Source organism: Corythoichthys intestinalis, chromosome 19, assembly GCF_030265065.1.
Source record: "Corythoichthys intestinalis isolate RoL2023-P3 chromosome 19, ASM3026506v1, whole genome shotgun sequence".
NCBI classification, from domain to species: domain Eukaryota; kingdom Metazoa; phylum Chordata; class Actinopteri; order Syngnathiformes; family Syngnathidae; genus Corythoichthys; species Corythoichthys intestinalis.
This window is the reverse complement of record NC_080413.1, coordinates 949883-968813: the sequence shown is the minus strand read 5'-3', so window position 1 is coordinate 968813 and position 18931 is coordinate 949883. Positions and strand designations below refer to the sequence as shown.

The following is an 18931-nucleotide window of genomic DNA, read 5'->3' as shown; positions in this document are numbered from 1 at the left end:
CTGTTTGTTGAATTTCGGGCGGTGAGAATGCTGGCAAATTAGAGGCTGGAGATGAACAGTATTTCTTCGAAGGTTTTATTGCAGAATATTCTGGGTACGAATGTGATACAGACAAAGGCTGTGATCTTGCAAAAGTACAAGGAAACACAATACGAGTCTTTTATACTTTGAAAGGGCGTCCAAGCTGGGGATTTCTTCATCAGAAAAAACATCTCAAGTTGAAACATAGACTTCATAACCTATTGACATGACACTGGAAACGGGGCCGATTCATAGGGGGCCTATTTTCAAAAACGTCAAATATTTTCAAAAGCGAAGCTGCTACCGACCTAAAACCAAAACAGGCCATATATGAGTCTCCATGAGCAGCGGCATCTAAAAATTCAAAGTCGTTCCCTTATAAAATCCCGATTGATTATTTTCTATATAAGTATAAAACAAGTTAAAATGGCTATAAACGTCTCAGATTTGACACTCGATGCACAAAAATCACCAAAAGCAGAGATAATCACCTATATTTTCAGGATCAATAGCAATATTAAACATATCATATGAGTTTTTGACCAAAATAGCAACTTCATTTTTTTTTTTTTTTTTTTAGTGCAAGTTTTCAACAGCTAATAAATCACTCAATTTAACATCAGAAACTTCATACTTGAGGAAAACATGCAGAATCAATCATAAATAATATGTAAATGAATCATTAATAAATTCTATATACAATCACAACTTATTATAAGGGCTGTCAAACGATTAAAATTTTTAATCGAGTTAATCACAGCTTAAAAATGAATTAATCGTAATTAATCGCAATTCAAACCATCTCTAAAATATGCCATATTTTTCTGTAAATTATTGTTGGAACGGAAAGATAAAACACAAGATGGACATAAACATTCAACATACTGTACATAAGTACTGTATTTGTTTATTATAACAATAAATCCACAAGATGGCATAAAAAAATGCACGTGAAAGCTATTTTTCTTAGATTTTTTTATATTATTTTCTTTCTTTCTTTCTTTTTATTTATTTCTTTTTGATTGAAGTCAAGTTATTTGGATTGAAGCAACTTTTTTTTTGATTGAATATTTGAGATTGAAAAATTTGCATTTGAACACCTCATTTTTCATTGAAAAAGTTTTTTTTAATTGAAGCAATCCTCTTTGTGTTTGGGCCACATTATGATTAGGACATTAGTGCCTAAATCATTCAATCCCCCAAAAAGTTGCTTCAATCCAAAAAAATATTTTCAGTCAAAGAAAAAAAAAAATCTTTTTTGCCCCCCCCTCCCCTAAAATCCGCTTATGCTTGTATGTACCCTAAAATGAACAAGGAAGTGACCCACAGTTACCTCATTGACAACGATAAACGTCCAGTTCTTTTAAACTCGAAGGACCGGCTTTAAATGCTCATCTTTCAGTACCGTTGCCGATTCATTTGGATCGGAGGGAGCCGATGATTCATCGGACGTCTAGCGTCGTCAACGGCAGCTAAAGCGCTGCGGGACGATGGCGCCGTTCGTCAGGTCTGAAGCGAATCGGCTGACAAAGATGTAAAATGGCGGCCGGCCGGAGGCGGCGCCAAGGCCCCCGGGACGGGAAGTCGTCGTTGTCGGTTCCCCTTTGCGGGCGTTGATTTATTGCTCTCGCCTGCAGTGTGCTTGCTCGGCAATGTTCGCTGGCTGGCTGGCTGGCAACGGCGCGGGCTTAGAGTTACGTCCCTGATAAAAATAAATAAATAAAAAGATTTAACAGTCCATGTAAACGTACAAACTGTGCAAGCGTTTTAAAGCCTCGGGGCAGGGAAGGAGACTGGATGGCTGTGAAAATCCTGCCGGCGTAAATCGCTAACCACATTAAATATTGCTAACTCGCTCGCCGTCGCAAAAGATGATCTTGATAGTCCACTAAATACCGATCTCGCCATCGGTCCAGTTTTGGGCCACTACCTGTCTATTTGGAGGCATTTACGGGTCATTTCTTTTCGGTCTTTGATTTTGGATTTGTCCGCGTCACTTCCTATTGGTTTTGGGTCATTCCCAGGTCACTTCCTGTTGATTTAGGGGCACTTTTTTGTTTTGGGGTTATTGCCGGGTCACTTTCTGTTGATTTTAGGGCAGTTCTTTGATTTTGGGATAATTCCTGTGTCACTTCCTGATGATTTTGTGGCACTTCTTTGATTTTAGGTAATTCCTGTGTCACTTCCTGTTTATTTTGGGTAATTCCCGGGTCACTTCTGATGATTTTTGTAGCACTCCTTTGATTTTGGATTATTTCCGGGTCACTTTGTTTGATTTAGGAGCACTTCTTTGCTTTTGTCTGATTCCCGAGTCATTTCCTGTTGAATTTGGGTCATTCTTGTGTTACTTCCTGTTGAATTTGGATAATTCCCGGGTCACTTCCTAATGATGTTGTGGCACTTCTTTGATTTTGGGTTATTCCTGGGTCACTTACTTTGATTTTGGTGCACTTCTTTTATTTTGGCTCATTCCCGTGCCACTTCCTGTTGATTTTGGGTAATTCACGGGCCACTTCCTGTTGATTTTGAAGCACTTCTTCGATTTTGGCTCATTCCCGTGCCACTTCCTGTTGATTTTGGGTAATTCACGGGCCACTTCCTATTGATTTTGAAGCACTTCTTTGATTTTGGCTCATTCCCGTGCCACTTCCTGTTGATTTAGGGGCACTTCTTTGATTTTGGGTTTTTCCGGGGCCACTTGCTATTGATTTTGGGTCATTCCCAGGTCACTTCCCGTTGATTTTGGGTAATTCTCGAGTCATGCCCTGTTGATTTTGCGGCACTTCTTTGATTTGGGGTTATTCCCGGGTCACTTGGTGTTGATTTTGGAGCACTTCTTTGATTTTGGGTCATTCCCAGGTCACTTCCAGTTGATTTTGGGTAACTCCTGGGTCATGTCCTGTTGATTTTGTGGCACATCTTTGATTTGGGGTTATTCCCGGTACACTTCTTGATTTTGGAGCACTTCTTTTATTTTGGCTCATTCTCGGGTGGATTCCTGTTGATTTTGGCTCATCCCCATGTCACTTTCTGTTGATTTTGGGTAATTCCCGGGCCACTTCCTGTTGATTTTAAAGCACTTCTTTGATTTTGGCTCATTCCCGTGCCACTTCCTGTTGATTTAGGGGCACTTTTTTGATTTTGGGTTTTTCCGGGGCCACTTGCTATTGATTTTGGGTCATTCCCAGGTCACTTCCTGTTGATTTTGGCTAATTCCCGGGTCATGCCCTGTTGATTTTGTGGCACTTCTTTGATTTGGGGTTATTCCCGGGTCACTTCATGTTGATTTTGGAGTTCTACTTTGATTCTGGCTCATTGCCGGGGCATTTCTTTTATTTTGACTCCTTCCTGGGACACTTCCTGTTGATTTTGGGGCACTTCTGCTTGATTCTGTTTAGAGTCCACTAGAGAGAACATAGAGGGCCTTATTTAGGTGAACAATGACTAACCTTATCTCATTTGATCTTGGATCAATTGCTGGTTTAACGGCAGCCAGTGTACGTACTGTCGGTGTATATTCTGCCAAGTCGAAAGGGAAAGCAAAGTGAAAGACCGACAAGCATCGCTGACGCAAGCACACGTGCTTATTCTCAATCGACGCGTCTCCCGATTTGCGCTCGATAAACTCCGGCAAATGATGCTATTTTTTCATTGTGAGCTAAACTGAAGAAGGGATAATATTCGACACCTTGACGGTGGGACGCCGCACATAAATGCACAGTCTGGCCGGCCGTGTTCTTCTCCTCGCTGGCGCGAATGCTGATGCCGCGCTTTGTCTAAATGGCCCTATAGGGGGCCGCGTGCCGACCCCTCCCTCCCTTGCCCGGCGGCGCTCACAACGCGACGTGAAGAACACACTGACCAATAGGGGGTGTGACGATATTGAGATATATCGTGATACTTTGCATTCTAATAGGTTATGATTTTAAAAATGTCTTACTGTTTCATAAAGGTTTTGCTGGCAAAAAATTCCTCTAGAATGAACTCATTGGCTGCCCTTCACGGTGCTAAATGTCCAATTGCTTTTGGCTGGGTTGGGGTGAATTTTCCCTTCCAATTTAAATGAATTGGGATGTGGCGGGGAATGACTTAAGAGAGACACTGAATTGTTTACAAGAATTAAACAATAGCAGATAATCGAAATGGGGGCTTAGCTGACCTCAGATTGACCTATAAAAGAATTGTTAATATCTCAAAATGATAGCGGCACAAACAAAACATTTTACAGTGCAAACGTAGCTCAACCGATTGACATCATTTTTCTATAAATTTGCATCTGATGGGAGGTCAACTTCACGGAGGTTTTACACATGCTGCCTGACGGAATCTGACCTTTTAGCCAAATTGCTGGATTCTCGCCAGCCGAACCGCCGGACCACCCGGGCCGGCGAGACCCCGAAAACCCAGCCAAAAGGCTAAACTCTGCGCGTTCACCTTCGTCTTAACCCCTTGTACTGACACCATTTTGAAAGCTGGAAAAAGGATTCAAAGCACAAGTTGACAATTTATTCAGGTCGACAGCGATCAAACGGCAAGGCTAAACAGAAACGAACTCAGGCGAGGAGGCAGACTTGTTCCAAGGTCACCGTATCACAAGGCAACAAAAGGTTCCCGGGAAAAATGACTACGATTAGTTAAACATTCAGTCTTTTGAAGGCTCTTGCGGAGCGGGCTGTGGGCAGAAGAAGGGTGTGCTTTGGCGTTTTTTATGATTATTTTCTATTTGTGGATTGGACAGGAGGATTCTGGAGTTACTGTTGTCAGGGAAACGGAGGTTGTGGATTTTGCCACCTCAGCGTCAAAGGGGCTCTTGGAGTCTTATCAGTCGTGTTATCAGTCGGATGTCGGGCATTCTCCGGTGTTCCTTGTGTTAGGACAGGACCTCCCGCCATTTGTTCTGCACTGTCCGGGAGAACTGGTTGCGAGAGTTGATAGTGCAGACGTGGGGTTGTAGATGTCAGAGTCAGTCTTGCTCAGACACACACGTTGGGTTCCGTGATATGAAGGCGTCCTGTATCTCTTATGCCTTATGTCAAATATATTCTGTATTCTATATTCCTTAAACCATGATATAAGTGCTATTTATTTTATATTGGGTGTGTTAGAGTAATACAAACAGTCAAACAGTATTTACAAGAATACTATTACCTGATTGATTATATTGGATATGTTGGAGTAATACAAACAGTCGATCGGTGAGTACTAGAAAAGATACTATTCCGATCATGTCTTATGCCTGACTCAGACTACACGATTTGTATTGTATTGTATGAGCAACAGAAACGTTCCCGCCCTAATCGACCCGAGAACAAAAAAGGACTGAAAGGGAAGACGCGGCGGAGGTCGGCGCGCGCGGCGTCGTGGCTGCCGACGAATCGCCGCGATAGACCGGAGAAAAAGGCTAAATGTAATTTTGCCTATTTACGGCGCAGATGTCGGAGGCGGAGTGGGACGAGCTGCTGGACGGCTTCGACGAGCGCGGCTACCTGAGCGCCCGGCGCTGGCGACCCGGCGACGACCCCTACGCGCTCTACGCCTTCAACCAGCGCGAGAGCGAGCGCGTCCCCAGCAACCGAGCGCTCAGCGACACGCGGCACCACAGGTGGGTTTTTTTGGGGTTAGGTTTTTGGGACATTTTTGGGACAGGTCCTATTGATAACAGGTCACTTGTTGTTGATTTGGGGACATTTCTGGGACATGTCCTCTTGATATCAGGTCACTTTATGTTTATTTGTGGACATTTGGAGGGCATGTCTTGTTTATCAGGTCACTTCTTGTTGGTTTGGGAACATTTCGGGGACAGGTCCTATTGATATCAGGTCACCTCTTGTTGATTTGGGGACATTTCAGGGACATGTCCTGTTGATATCAGGTCACTTTCTGTTTATTTGTGGTCATTTGGGGGACATGTTTTGTTTAGTGGGTCACTTCCTGTTGATTTGGGGACATTCCGGGGACAGGTCCTATTGATATCAGGTAACCTCTTGTTGATTTGGGGACATTTCAGGGACATGTCCTGTTGTTATCAGGTCACTTTCTGTTGATTTGGGGACATTAAGGGGACACGTCCTGTTTATTGGGTCACTTCCTGTTGATTTGGGGACATTTGGGAGACACCTCCAGTTTATTGGGTCACTTCCTATTGATTTGGAGACACTTTGGGGAAATGTCCTGTTGATATCAGGTCACCTCTTGTTGATTTGGGGACACTTCCTGTTGATTTGAGGACATTTTGGGGACAGTTCTTGTTTATCAGGTCAATTCCTGTTGATTTGGGAACATTTCGGAGACATGTCTTGTTTATTGAGTCACTTCCTATTGATTTGGAGACACTGCGGGGAAATGTCCTGTTGATATTAGGTCACTTAATGTTGATTTGGGGACACTTCCTGTTGATTTGAGGACATTTTGGGGACAGTTCTTGTTTATCAGGTCAATTCCTGTTGATTTGGGAACATTTCGGAGACATGTCTTGTTTATTGAGTCACTTCCTATTGATTTGGAGACACTGCGGGGAAATGTCCTGTTGATATTAGGTCACTTAATGTTGATTTGGGGACATTTCAGGGACACTTCCTGTTGATTTGGAGACACTTTCTGTTGATTTGGGAACATTTCAGGGACATGTCCTCTTTATATGAGATGACTTCCTGTTGATTTGGGGACACGTCCCTTTGATATCGGGTCATTTCCTGAAAAAAAAAACAAACAAAAATAAAAAACAAGCTTCTTGATGATGTCTTCTGACCACAAAGAAGTTTTCAAGTTGCTTGGAAACGAAAAGACCAAAGAGCCGAGTGCACATCCTTGCTGCCGATAAGCGGCGAAGCGCAGATAAGGAGCGCGCGCACGAGGGCCCGACCCCGTAACACTTTGCCCCGGTCTGCCGTAAAGCTGCAGACAGCTACCGCAATCTGGAAGTCAATTAGAAGTGTCAGCGGGAAGGGAGTGAAAATCAACAGGAAGTCATCTCTCAAAATCCACACTCATAACCAACAAGAGTTGGTCGATCCGCCCTTCCCGGTCCAAATGAATTGGACCACGAGCGGTGTGGATGATGGTTTAAGAAGGAAATTGCCGCAAAATGAATAGGAAGTGACCGAACGTCCCCACGCCATTTCTGCGCACATTGCATTATCGAGTGAAAAAGTTCATTGGTCTTTTTGTTGTGGTTGTTGTTGCGGCGGCGCAACAGGAAATGAAGCGTGCCCACGGCGCCTCGCTCGCGCTCGTTAGTCTTTGTTGTCGCACGCGACCTTTCATTTGTCTGCCGCACGGCTGATGAGGAGATAACGACGTTGAATTGGCCGCCTCGTCTTTCATCTCGCTCGCTCGCTCGCTCGGGTTTCTGTACACGTGCGCTTTTTTTTTGTGTTCTGTGTTTTTTGCAGGTGTGGGGAGCAGCCATTTTATTCAATATGAAGATTTTACCAATTTTGGCATAATAGTAATTCAAAAATGTTTGAGTCTTATTTTTACCAGGTGTGTGTGAACTATTTCTAAAAGGAAAGAGTGAATGCATGTAGAAACCTTCTGCCTTTGTACAAGGGCTGGTCATAGTTTAGCACAGCAGTTATGCTTATTGACCATTAGATGTTGCCAAACTAAGCATTTGTTATGTGAGCGATTATTAAAGCATCTAGTTGGGAATCGCAATACAATTAGCCATAATACGTCAAGATGACGACCGTGTATATCAGTAACGGCTTTTTGGAGTTGAACACTATCGGGATATCGGTTATTGATTAAAAACTCATTATCGGACTCTAATATTAATGCTTGAAATAATTATTGAAATTTTTTGGGGGAAGAAGTTATTTTATGATAACCCCTATTACTTAGTATGAATAGTATGTCCCTACTTAGCATAAATCCAGTGGTATGAAAAAGTATCTGAACCTTTTGGAATTTCTCACATTTCTGCAGAAAAACATCAAATGTGATCTGATCTGTGTCAAAATCACACAGATGAAAAAAAACAGTGTCTGCTTTAACTAAATTAACTAAAACCAGCCGAACATTTATAGGTTTTCATATTTTATTGAGGATAGTATGCAAACAATGATGGCAGGGGGGAAAATAAGTAAGTGAACCATCACATTTAACATATTGTGCCCCCTCCCCCCCCATTTGGCAGCAATAACTTCAACCAGACGCTTCCTACAGTTGCAGATCAGTCTGGCACATCGATCAGGACTAATCTTGGCTCATTCTTCTCTACAAAACTGCTGTAGTTCAGTCAGGTTCCTGGGATGTCTTGCATGAGTCACTGTCATTCGGTCATACCACAGCATGTCGAACCATTCTGAAGTTGATCCACGTCTGTGTTTTGGAGGATTGTCTTGTTGCAGCATCCATCCTCTTTTTAGCATCAACTGTCTCACAAACGGCCTCAGGTTTTCCTGCAAAACCTTTGAATTCATTCTTCCGTTGATGATTGCAAGTTGTCCAGCCCCTGAGGTAGCAAAACAGCCCCAAATCATGATGCTCCCTCCACCATGCTTCACTTTGGGGATGAGGTGTTGATGTTGGTGAGCTGTTCCATTTTTTTCTCCACACGTGACGTTGTGTGTTACTCCCAAACAATTCCAATTTGGTTTCATCAATCCATAAAATAACTTCTGTGGAGTGTCCAAGTGTCCTTTAGCGAACAATAACCGAGCAACAATGTTTTTTTAGACAGCAGTGGCTTTCTCCGTGGAGTCCTCCCATCAACACCATTCTTGGCCATATGTGTGCACAGAGATATTGGACTGTGCCAGTAATTTCTGTAAGTCTTTAGCAGACACTTGTTTACCTCTCTGAGTATTCTGCGCTGAACTCTTGGCGTCACCTTTGGTGGATGGCCACTCCTTGGTAGAGAAGCATCAATGCCAAACTCTCTCCATTTGTAGACAACTTGTCTGACTGCCGATTGATGAACATCAAGACTTTTAGAGATGGGTTTGTATCCTTTCCCAGTTTTATACTAATCAACAGTCCTCGCAGGTCTTCAGACAGCTCTTTTGACCGAGCCATCAGACAATGCTTCTCATCAAGACAATTCTTACCCGGTGTGTGTTTTATAGTGGGCAGGGCATCTTTAAACCACTCGTCAGTGATTGGGCAGACACCTGACTTAAAATGTTTGGTAAAAATTGATTTCAATTGCTCTTTAAGTCTCCTTAGGCACTTATTTTTCCCCCTTCTGTCATTGTTTGCATGCTATCCTCATTAAAATACGAACACCTATAAATGTTTGGGTGGTTTTAGTTAGAGCAGACACTGTATTTTCATCTGTGTGATTTTGACAAAGATCAAATCACATTTGATGGGGATTTTATGCAGGAATGTGAGAAATTCCAAAAGGTTCAGATACTTTTTCTTACCACTGTGCATGTTCTTTATGTCAATTAGTTTCACCCAAATTGTTCCTCCGTTATATACAATAAGTATCTTCACAAGTGATTCAAATGATCTACTTGACGGATAACGACATTATTATTTAGAGTGTTTAATTACTTAAGATGATTTAAAACTGAGTTTTATGTTGATGCTCATTTATTTGACAAAATTGTTCATTATTTAGGAACCAAATATGTGTTTTAGGCCCAAACAAAACTCTCGAAAGGCAAAACCTCGGAACCGTAATGCAGACGCGCTAAGCGCTAACTTAGCGCGCCGCTCTGGGAAAGCTGTGAAAAGGTTCTTTAATTGATGTCCGCCGTTGCCGCTAACAAGACAAACAAAGTGAAGCTAGCCTGTCTAAATGTAAATTTTCAGCGCGCCACTGTAGCGCATGAATAAATAACCAGGACATAAAGCACGCCGGGAGCGGCGGCGGAGAGCCGGAATGTCAAATAACGCTCTGTTCGCAGGTGGCGACGGCGGCGAATATAAAACAAAAACGCGGCCAGCTTTTAACGGCCCCGCAGATGTCGCTCGCTAGCTCGCCGGCCAAACACTTTTTTACGCGCTCGTTAAGTGTCGTCGCCACTCTTTAAGTTTTCCTTCCAAACAATCAATATTTTCAAAAGGAAGTAAAGCACCTTTTCTTTCCGTAACTGTTGTAGAGTGGAAACATGCTTACAATGTGCAAACTGCCAAGCTTCTATTCCCATTCAGAAAGAAAGCTTAACGCTAACGTATAATGGAAAACTCTGTTGACGGGCTAACCAAAGTTAGCATTTGATGTCAAGACCGTGAAATACCTTCAAGAAAGACAATACACATACGGGATTAGCATTTATTAGGGCTTCCACTGGTGAGCATTGGTTGCAATAGACGTCCAATCTGGGAACGCTCGCGGCGATCGCTCGATCATACGGTGCTGGGCAAAAGTATTGGAACCCCTGCAATTCTGTCAGATAATGCTCAATTTCTCCCAGAAAATAATTGCAATTACAAATGCTTCGGTAGTAATAGCTTTTTTTTTTTTTTTTGCTTGCAATGGAAAAAACACAAAAGAGAATGGAAAATAAAATAAATCATTATCATTTTACACGAAACTCCAAAAATGGGCTGGACAAAATATTGGCCCCCACAACCTAATATTTGGGTAGCACAACCTTTAGACGAAATAACTGCGAACAACCATCATTGGGTTTCTTACAATGCTCTGCTGGAATTTTCGACCATTCTTCTTTGGCCAACTGCTCCAGGTCTCTGAGATTTGAAGCAGGGCCGGCCCGGCCTATACACAGACTATGCAGCTGCTTAGGGCCCCTGACCACTAGGGGACCCCCAATCTGGCAATTGTTTAATTTATATTCTATTTTGTTTACTACAGTTTGCTTTATTTGACTTTTGTGAGTTTTGATACTTGATTACAAGCTTGAAAAAATAAAAGGTCTTACTTAACTTCTTTCTTTCCTCTTTTATAAAAAGGTTTGGCGCTATCTACTAAGCCTGAACGATATATCGTTTAAAAATCGCCATCGCGATGTGCGCGTGCGCGATAGTCCCATCGCAAGAACGTGCGATAGTTTTTTTTTTAATCCACATACGCCTTGCTTTCTGCTCTGCGCACAGCCTCACATCCTCCCACTCCCAGCCCTTTGTTCCTCTCAGTCACTGCGGCACTTGCTTATGAAAGTTAACGATGGCTTTGATCTGGCCAAAGAAGCCGGGCAGCAATCTGTCAATCATCGTTTAACTTGTTAAACAGTTTCTGCAAGGAAGCCGCGCTGGAATGAATGTGTGTGTGTGTGGAGACGTTGGAGACATATAAATGCCAGAAGTGATCATGAGGAGTTTGAAATTTCTACATGTCACTCCAACAGTCACAGCTAAGGGAGATAAACAGAAGCATTTAATAAAGCCAAGCATTTATCTACTACAGTACTTTATTCTTGTTCAAAAATGATTTGGTTGGACAGTTATGTTTAAAACTGATCATAATTATGACATTTGAAGTGCTTAAAAACCAGTTATTTATATATATTTTTAAATCACTTTGGGGGGGAAAGTGAGAAAAAAACATGTCTTATATGCATCTCTTTCCAATGCTAAATCTGAATAAATACATTGAGCACAAAAAAGACACACACAAAAAAAATGGGGGGGTGTGCGCTACTTTGCGGTTTTTCACTTCGGGTTCTGGTCCCCATTAACCGCGAAAAATAAGGGATCACTGTACAATGTGGTGATGGTGAGTCATCTAAAGTCTTTCCAAACAGCTATTCAAGTCATCTAGTGAAAATTTCTTTTAAAAATTATATATACATTTTTTTTTTATATCGCAAACCCCAAAAAAATCACAACAATAGTTTTTTCCAATATCGTTCAGGCCTACTATCTACTGTAAGTACTGACAATCATTTGGGGTGAGAAGTTTGAAGTATGCAGTGCAAGAAAATCTGCTTAATATACAAAATATGGACGTATGGGTTGGATTGCATGTATGGGTTTCACAGTACACTGTGACGAATTGGTGGGCCAAAAATATGGGCCCCTTTGCATTATTTTGCTTAGGGCCCCCAAATGGCCTGGGCCGGCCCTGATTTTAAGGGTGCCATTTTCAGATCTCTCCACAGGTGGTCTATGGGATTCAGTTCTGGACTCATTGCTGGCGACTTTAGAAGTCTCTGAAACCATTTTCTAGTGCTTTTGGGTCATTGTCCTGCTGGAAGACCCATGACCTCTGAAGGAGACCCAGCTTTCTCACACTGGGCCCTACATTATGCTGCAAAATTTGTTGGTCGTCTTCAGACTTCATAATGCAATGCACACGGTCAAGCAGTCCAGCGCCAGAGGCAACGAAGCAACCCCAAAACATCAGGGAAACTCCACCATGTTTGACTGTGGGGACCATGTTCTTTTCTTTGAAGGCCTCGTTTTTTTCCCTGTAAACTCTATGCTGATGCCTGTTCCCTAAAAGCTCTACTTTTGTCTCATCTGACCAGTGAACATTTTTCCAAAACATTTTTGGCTTTCTCGGGTAAGTTTTGGCAAACTCCAACCTGGCTTTTGTATGTCTCCGAGTCTCTTGGGTCTACCATAGAGTCCCTTTTCATTCAGACACCGACAGATGGTACGGGTTGACACTGTTGTAACCTCTTACTGCAGGACAGTTTGGACTTGTTTGGATGTTAGTCGAGGTTCGTTATCGACCAGCCGCACAATCTTCTGTCGAAATCTCTTGTCAGTTTTTCTTTTCCGTCCACACCTAGGCAGGTTAGCCACAGTGCCGTGGGCTTTACACTTATAGATGACATTGCGCACGGTAGGAACAGGAACATTCAGTTCTTTGGAGATGGACTTGTAGCCTTGAGATTGCCCATGCTTCCTCACGATTTTGCTTCTCAAATCCTCAGACAGGTATTTGGTCTTCTTTCTTTTCTCCATGCTCAATGTGGTACACACAAGGACCAAGGACAGAGGTGGAGTTAACTTAAATCCATTTTAACTGGCTGCAAGTGTGAGTTAGTTATTGCCACCACCTGTTATGTGCCACAGGTAAGTAACAGATGCTGTTAATGACGCAAATTAGCGAAGTATCACATGATTTTTCAACGGGTGCCAATACTTTTGTCCGGCCCATTTTTTTCGAGTTTTGTGTAAAATGATAATGATTCTTAATTTTTTTTTCTCCATTCTCTGTTTTGTTTGTTTTCATTGCAGCAAAATAAATGAAGATATTACTACCAAAGCATTTGTAATTTCAATCATTTTCTGGCAGATATTGAGCATTATCTGACAGAATTGCAGAGGTGCCAGTACTTATGGCCAGCACTGTATATTTAGCAGTTTTTGGTGGAAATAAGTCTTAAGCCTTGTTGAGAGAATTGCTTAAAAAAAAAAAAAAAAAAGTAGCATTTTATAGCATTTAAGCTAGCAGACTCTTGCTATTTAAGGTAGATTAATTTCATCTACTAAACTTACACATGAATTCGACTAATCAGACATTTAAACTCCAAATGTTTTGTGTTTGTGTTAAATCTTTTATTTTAGAAATGTGTGTCCTTTTGCCCCTAGTTTTACATGTGTTTGTGTTATAGCTTTACAAAAAATGAATAATGTCACATTTAGTGAGAACGGAACAAGTGTATTTTCAATGACTGACAAGCATAAAAAGTAGCAAATCAATACATGGCTATCCTTGAATACATTGCCAGAGTTTTCATGAAAATATATTTTTTTGAATTTAGATCGTTATTTTTTTTTTCTCTACCGTCTTACCGTTCACGCTTAGGTATTTCAATTCATTTTCAAATACCTTTATTGCTCCAGTGAAATGAAAATGCAATTCTATAGAGTTTGAAGAAACTCAGACAAGACAAACAAGAAACTAATTCATCGATGGGTTAATTGATCACTTTTTTTTTTGTTTTGTTTTACAGTGCCTTGAGTAGCTGGCGGCCATTTTGGGTAGGTTGATCGGCAGTTGAAAACTAAATCTGGAAGAGTACGTATGACGCCTAGGGCTGTCAAAAATATCGCGTTAACGGGCGGTAATTAATCATTTTAATTAATCACGTTAAAATATTTGACGCAATTAACGCACATGCCCCGCTCAAACAGATTAAAATGACAGTACAGTGTAATGTCCGCTTGTTACTTGTTTTTTGGTGTTTGGCGCTCTCTGCTGGCGCTTGGGTCCAACTGATTTTATGGGTTAGTACAATGAGTGAGCATGGTGTAATTATTGACATCAACAATGGCGAGCTACTAGTTTATTTTTTGTTTGAAAATCTTATTAAAACAAAAACATTAAGAGGGGTTTTAATGTAAAATTTCTTTAACTTGTACTAACATTGATATTTTAAGAACTACACGTCTTTCTATCCATGGATCGCTTTAAGTGATGTTAATGCCATCTTGTTGATTTATTGTTATAATAAACAAATACAGTACTTATGTACAGTATGTTGAATGTATATATCCGTCTTGTGTCTTATCTTTCCATTCCAACAATAATTTATGGAAAAATATGGCATATTTTATAGATGGTTTGAATTGCGATTAATTACGATGAATTGAGTTTTCAGCTATAATTAACTCGATTAAAAATTTTAATCGTTTGACAGCCCTAATTACGCCGCATAGGCACGTTATTTCTTCGTACCGATACCAACGGCATCTTTTTAGTTTGTTTGTTTTGAGCATTTTCTGCCGGTCGATTTGAACGAATGTCTCCGAGGCAATGGCCGCCATTTTTAAAAAGCTCCAATCTAAGGAAAGACCGCAGTGGAGCGTCTCCGCCCGCTCCCTCCATTTTAAAAACGGCGAGTCAGCAGTTTTTCCCCTCCTTGTGGACGTTTTCTATCGAGCGCGGCGGGATCTTTTGTAATATTGTAATACGCCGGCACGCTTTGCTTAATCCTGTCCTGCTGACGGCTAATCCAAATGGAGCGCGGAATAGCCTTGAAGCTAATAGCCCCCTCTCCCCACCTCGTGTTCCCCAAAATACTGTTTACACGATTATTCCCATTTCTTCATTCGCGTATCTGGGATTTTCAAGGGCAAATGAATCGGTGAGCAAATGAGATTGTTAGACCGAAAAAGAGCCCCTTTGTCGTGAACATTCCTGTATTTCTTATTTATTTTGTAGTTAAAATATAGTTATTTACATTTTAAAAAGGGGGAAAAAAACATTCATTTTTATTTGATTAATTTTGGGGGGGGGAAAAATCTCATTAAGAAGACACGTGAACCAACCTCGGCATGCATTGACAAAATTGGCGCGCTGCTAACGAGCTCCCCGCGGTCACCGGACGGGAAAAAAACAAAAAAACAACCCTGATCGATAATTGGACCGCGAGTCATTAGAGCGAGTTGTCGTTCTCCTCCAGTTGGCGCGCCCGAGGAGGAATAACGAGACAGACGTGAGTGGAGAAATGTTTTTTTTTTTTTTTTTTTTTTGGGATGATTCCACTGTCGAGGGAATCAATTTAGGGAGGTTGCGCGCTGCGAGCGTCTTGTTAGAGAGTGATGGAGGTATTTTTTATTTTATTTTTGCCAGATGAAAGAAGCAGGTGACAGAGCCGCTTCTAGTCGCGCCTCGTTAGTGGGATGATCTTTTTTAATTTGTGGCACCGTTTTTGTCACCTGAAATGTTGTATCCGGATATAAAAGTAGCGACACTCCTTTATTGATTTGGTACCAGAAATTTCTTGTCATTGGGCAAAGTTGATTCACTCTTGATAATGATAGCGGATAAATTTGCATTTAAATCTCTGGCTGGCGTTGACGGCACTAGACGTTGTTGGAATTTACCGCCGCTGGAAGTCCGTAATGAGGCCCAGGGAGACTATGTAAAGCCCCTTTCACATACAGTCCCTGACAAAAGTCTTGTCGCTGATCCATTTTGTAGAAACAATTGCTAATAATCTGACTTTGAATGATTCAATTGGTTTCAGAAATGGCTCATATGAAAGCTAAGACCCTAAAATTTATCATTTATCCATCCATCCATCCATCCATTATCTTCCGCTTAGTCCAGGGTCGGGTCGCGGGGGCAGCAGCTGTAGCAGGGAAGCCCACACTTCCTTCTCCCCAGCCACTTCAGCCACTTATCATTTAATGAACACATAAAGCTCAAATTTTGGCAAGACAAGTTTTGTCGCTTACAGAAAATAGTGTGAAAATTGAACAAAAAATGTACTTCAAATACAAAAATATGTTACATAACAGAAGCGAATTAAGTAGTGGTACTGTGAGATCCAAATTTTAATATTTTGTATGGCTTCAGCAAGGATTCATACAATTTATTGATGAAGTCATCAGGAACATCAAAGAAAGCAGTCTTGCATGCCTCCCAGAGTTCATCAACATTCTTGGGTTTCGTCTTCCATGCTTCCTCTTCCATCCTACCGCAGACATGCTCAATGATTTTCATGTCTGGTGACTGGGCTGACCAGTCCTGGAGGATCTTGATCTTCTTTGCCTTGAGGAACATTCAGGTAGAGATTGAAGTATGCGATGGAGCACCATCGTGCTGCAGAATTTGTCCCTTTTTATGGTTAGGAACTGTGTTGTCAATAACGGCGTTACTAACTGCGTTATTTTTTTTTGTAATGAGTAATCTAATTAATTACCCTTCTCCTCTTGGCAACGCCGTTACCGTTACTGAGGCGGGAAAGGCGTGCGTTACTATGCGTTACTAAATTGGTTGAATAAAAAAAGTCTGAGAGAGACGGACTCACGGAGACGAGAGAGCAGAGCAGGAGTGGGAAAGACGCCGTTGCAAATGCGATGCTAGGTTGCTCCGATAATATCGGACTGTAGCCATAGCCTAGAAACTACGCCCACATGATACGGTAGATATCACATATTATAGAACTAGATGCAAAATACAGACATGGCTGCATTGGCAACATGATTTAAGGACTACATGCGTTAGTAAACAGCCGCCATCTTAAAGCAGTAGACCTCTCAGGAAGGCTTTGATGTCGAGATCCTTCCTGGCGAACCTAAGTAACTTTTTTTTTTTTTTTTTTAAATCTAAAATGCTCCTAAATTGGCAAAATCTTGACTTAAATCTATCTTTAAATGATGAAACAGTTTTAAAACTTACACGTTGAAAGCAGACAGAAGGGAACTAATGCAATAACGGGAGCAATCTTAACAACTTTAACGGTTGATTCACAACTTTAAATGACTTCCACACATAGCAAAAGTTACTATCTAGTTATCGCAATACCCTTGTGTCTAGTTAAGTGGAGGGTAAAGAATTGGGCTAGGGCCAATTGTCCCTAAAACACTTTAAACTTTACATTGTGTGACCTGGTTTTGTTTTTTGTTTTTTTCATGAAAATGATCACTAGTTACTTTGCCAAGTAACTAATTACTCTTACATTCGGGTAACTGAGTTACTAACGCAATTACTTTTTGGGAGAAGTCATTTTTAACTGTAATTAATTACTTTTTTAAAGTAAAATTAACAACACTGGTTAGGAATGTAAGAGGCAGCTAAGATTTGTTGATATTTCAGACGATTTATGTTGCCTTCAACCCTGCAGATCTCTCGCACATCCCCATACTGGATGTAACCCCTGACCATGATTTTGCCACCACCAAACTTCACTGTTTTGTGGCAAAAGGTGGATTTTTCAGAAGAATCTTCCATTGAATTACACCACAGTCGCCGCAAATATTGCAGGAGATCTACTGGAGCCCGCATGGATCAGAGATTCACTCAGAAAACAGTGATGTGTGGTGATGGCAAAATCATGGTCTCGGGTTACATCCAGTATCCTCCAGGACTGGCCAGCCCAGTCACCAGACATGAACAGGATGAAAGAAGAAGCATGGAAGATGAAACCCAAGAATGTTGATGAACTCTGGGAGACATTGCAAGACTGCTTTTTTGGCCGAACTGGCCGAACCGCATGGATGCAGTCCTTCAAGCCAATGGAGGTCATACAAAATATTAAATTTGAAACTCACAGCACCACTACTTAATTCGCTTATGTGGTGTAACATATTTTTGTATTTGAAGTACATTGTTTGTTCAATTTTCACACTACTTTCTGTAGGTGACAAAACTTTTGCCAAAATTTGACCTTTATGTCTTCATTAAATGATAAATCTTTTTTCAGTGAAACAAATAATATTTTTATCTTAGCTTTCATATGAGCCATTTCTGAAACCAATTGAATAATTCAAAGTCAGGTTATTAGCAATTGTTTCTACAAAATGGATAAGCGACAAGACTTTTGCCAGGGACTGTACAGAGGTGGCCAAAAGTATTGGCACCCCTGCAATTCTGTCAGATAATGCTCAATTTCTGCCAGAAAATGATTGCAATTACAAATGCTTTGGTAGTAATATCTTCATTTATTTTGCAATGAAAAAACACAAAACAGAATGAAAAAAATCATTACCGTTTTACACAAAACTCCAAAAATGGGCCCGACAAAAGTATTGGCACCCGTTGATAAACCATGTGATGCTTCTCTAATTTGTGTTGTTTACGGCACCTGTTACTTACCTGTGGCACAGAACAGGTGGTGGCAATAACTAAATCACACTTGCAGCCAGTTTAAATGGATTCAAGTTAACCCAACCTCTGTCCTCGTGTGTAGCACATTGAGTATGGAGAAAAGAAAGAAGACCAAAGAAATGTCTGAGGACTTTAGAAGCCAAAATTGTGAGGAAGCATGGGCAATCTCAGGGCTACAAGTCCATCTCCAAAGACCTGAATGTTCCTGTGTCTACCGTGTCATCAATAAGTGGAAAGCCCACAGCACTGTGTCTCACCTCTCTCGATGTGGACGGAAAAGATAAATTGACCAGAGATTTGAAATAAATATTGTGCGGATGATGGATAAAGAACCTTGACTAACATCCAAACAAGTTTAAGCTGTCCCGCAGTCCGAGGGTACAACAGTGTCAACCCATACTATCCATCGGCATCTGAATGAAAAGGGACTCTATGGTATAGGACCCACTTCTGACCCAGAGATATAAAAAAAGCCAGACTGAAGTT

The 18931-nt window shown here is 41.3% G+C and overlaps 1 protein-coding gene across 3 annotated transcripts in view; it reads left to right on the top strand.

Moving 5' to 3' along the window:
- galnt14 (UDP-N-acetyl-alpha-D-galactosamine:polypeptide N-acetylgalactosaminyltransferase 14 (GalNAc-T14)) overlaps nt 1-18931 on the top strand; it is a 70911-nt gene that overhangs the window by 4006 nt on the left and 47974 nt on the right. For all 3 annotated transcript variants that reach the window (XM_057823399.1, XM_057823402.1, XM_057823400.1), the window contains exon 2: nt 5454-5623. In XM_057823399.1, coding sequence (XP_057679382.1) covers nt 5454-5623 — 170 coding nt within the window. The remainder of the gene's footprint in view (nt 1-5453; nt 5624-18931) is intronic.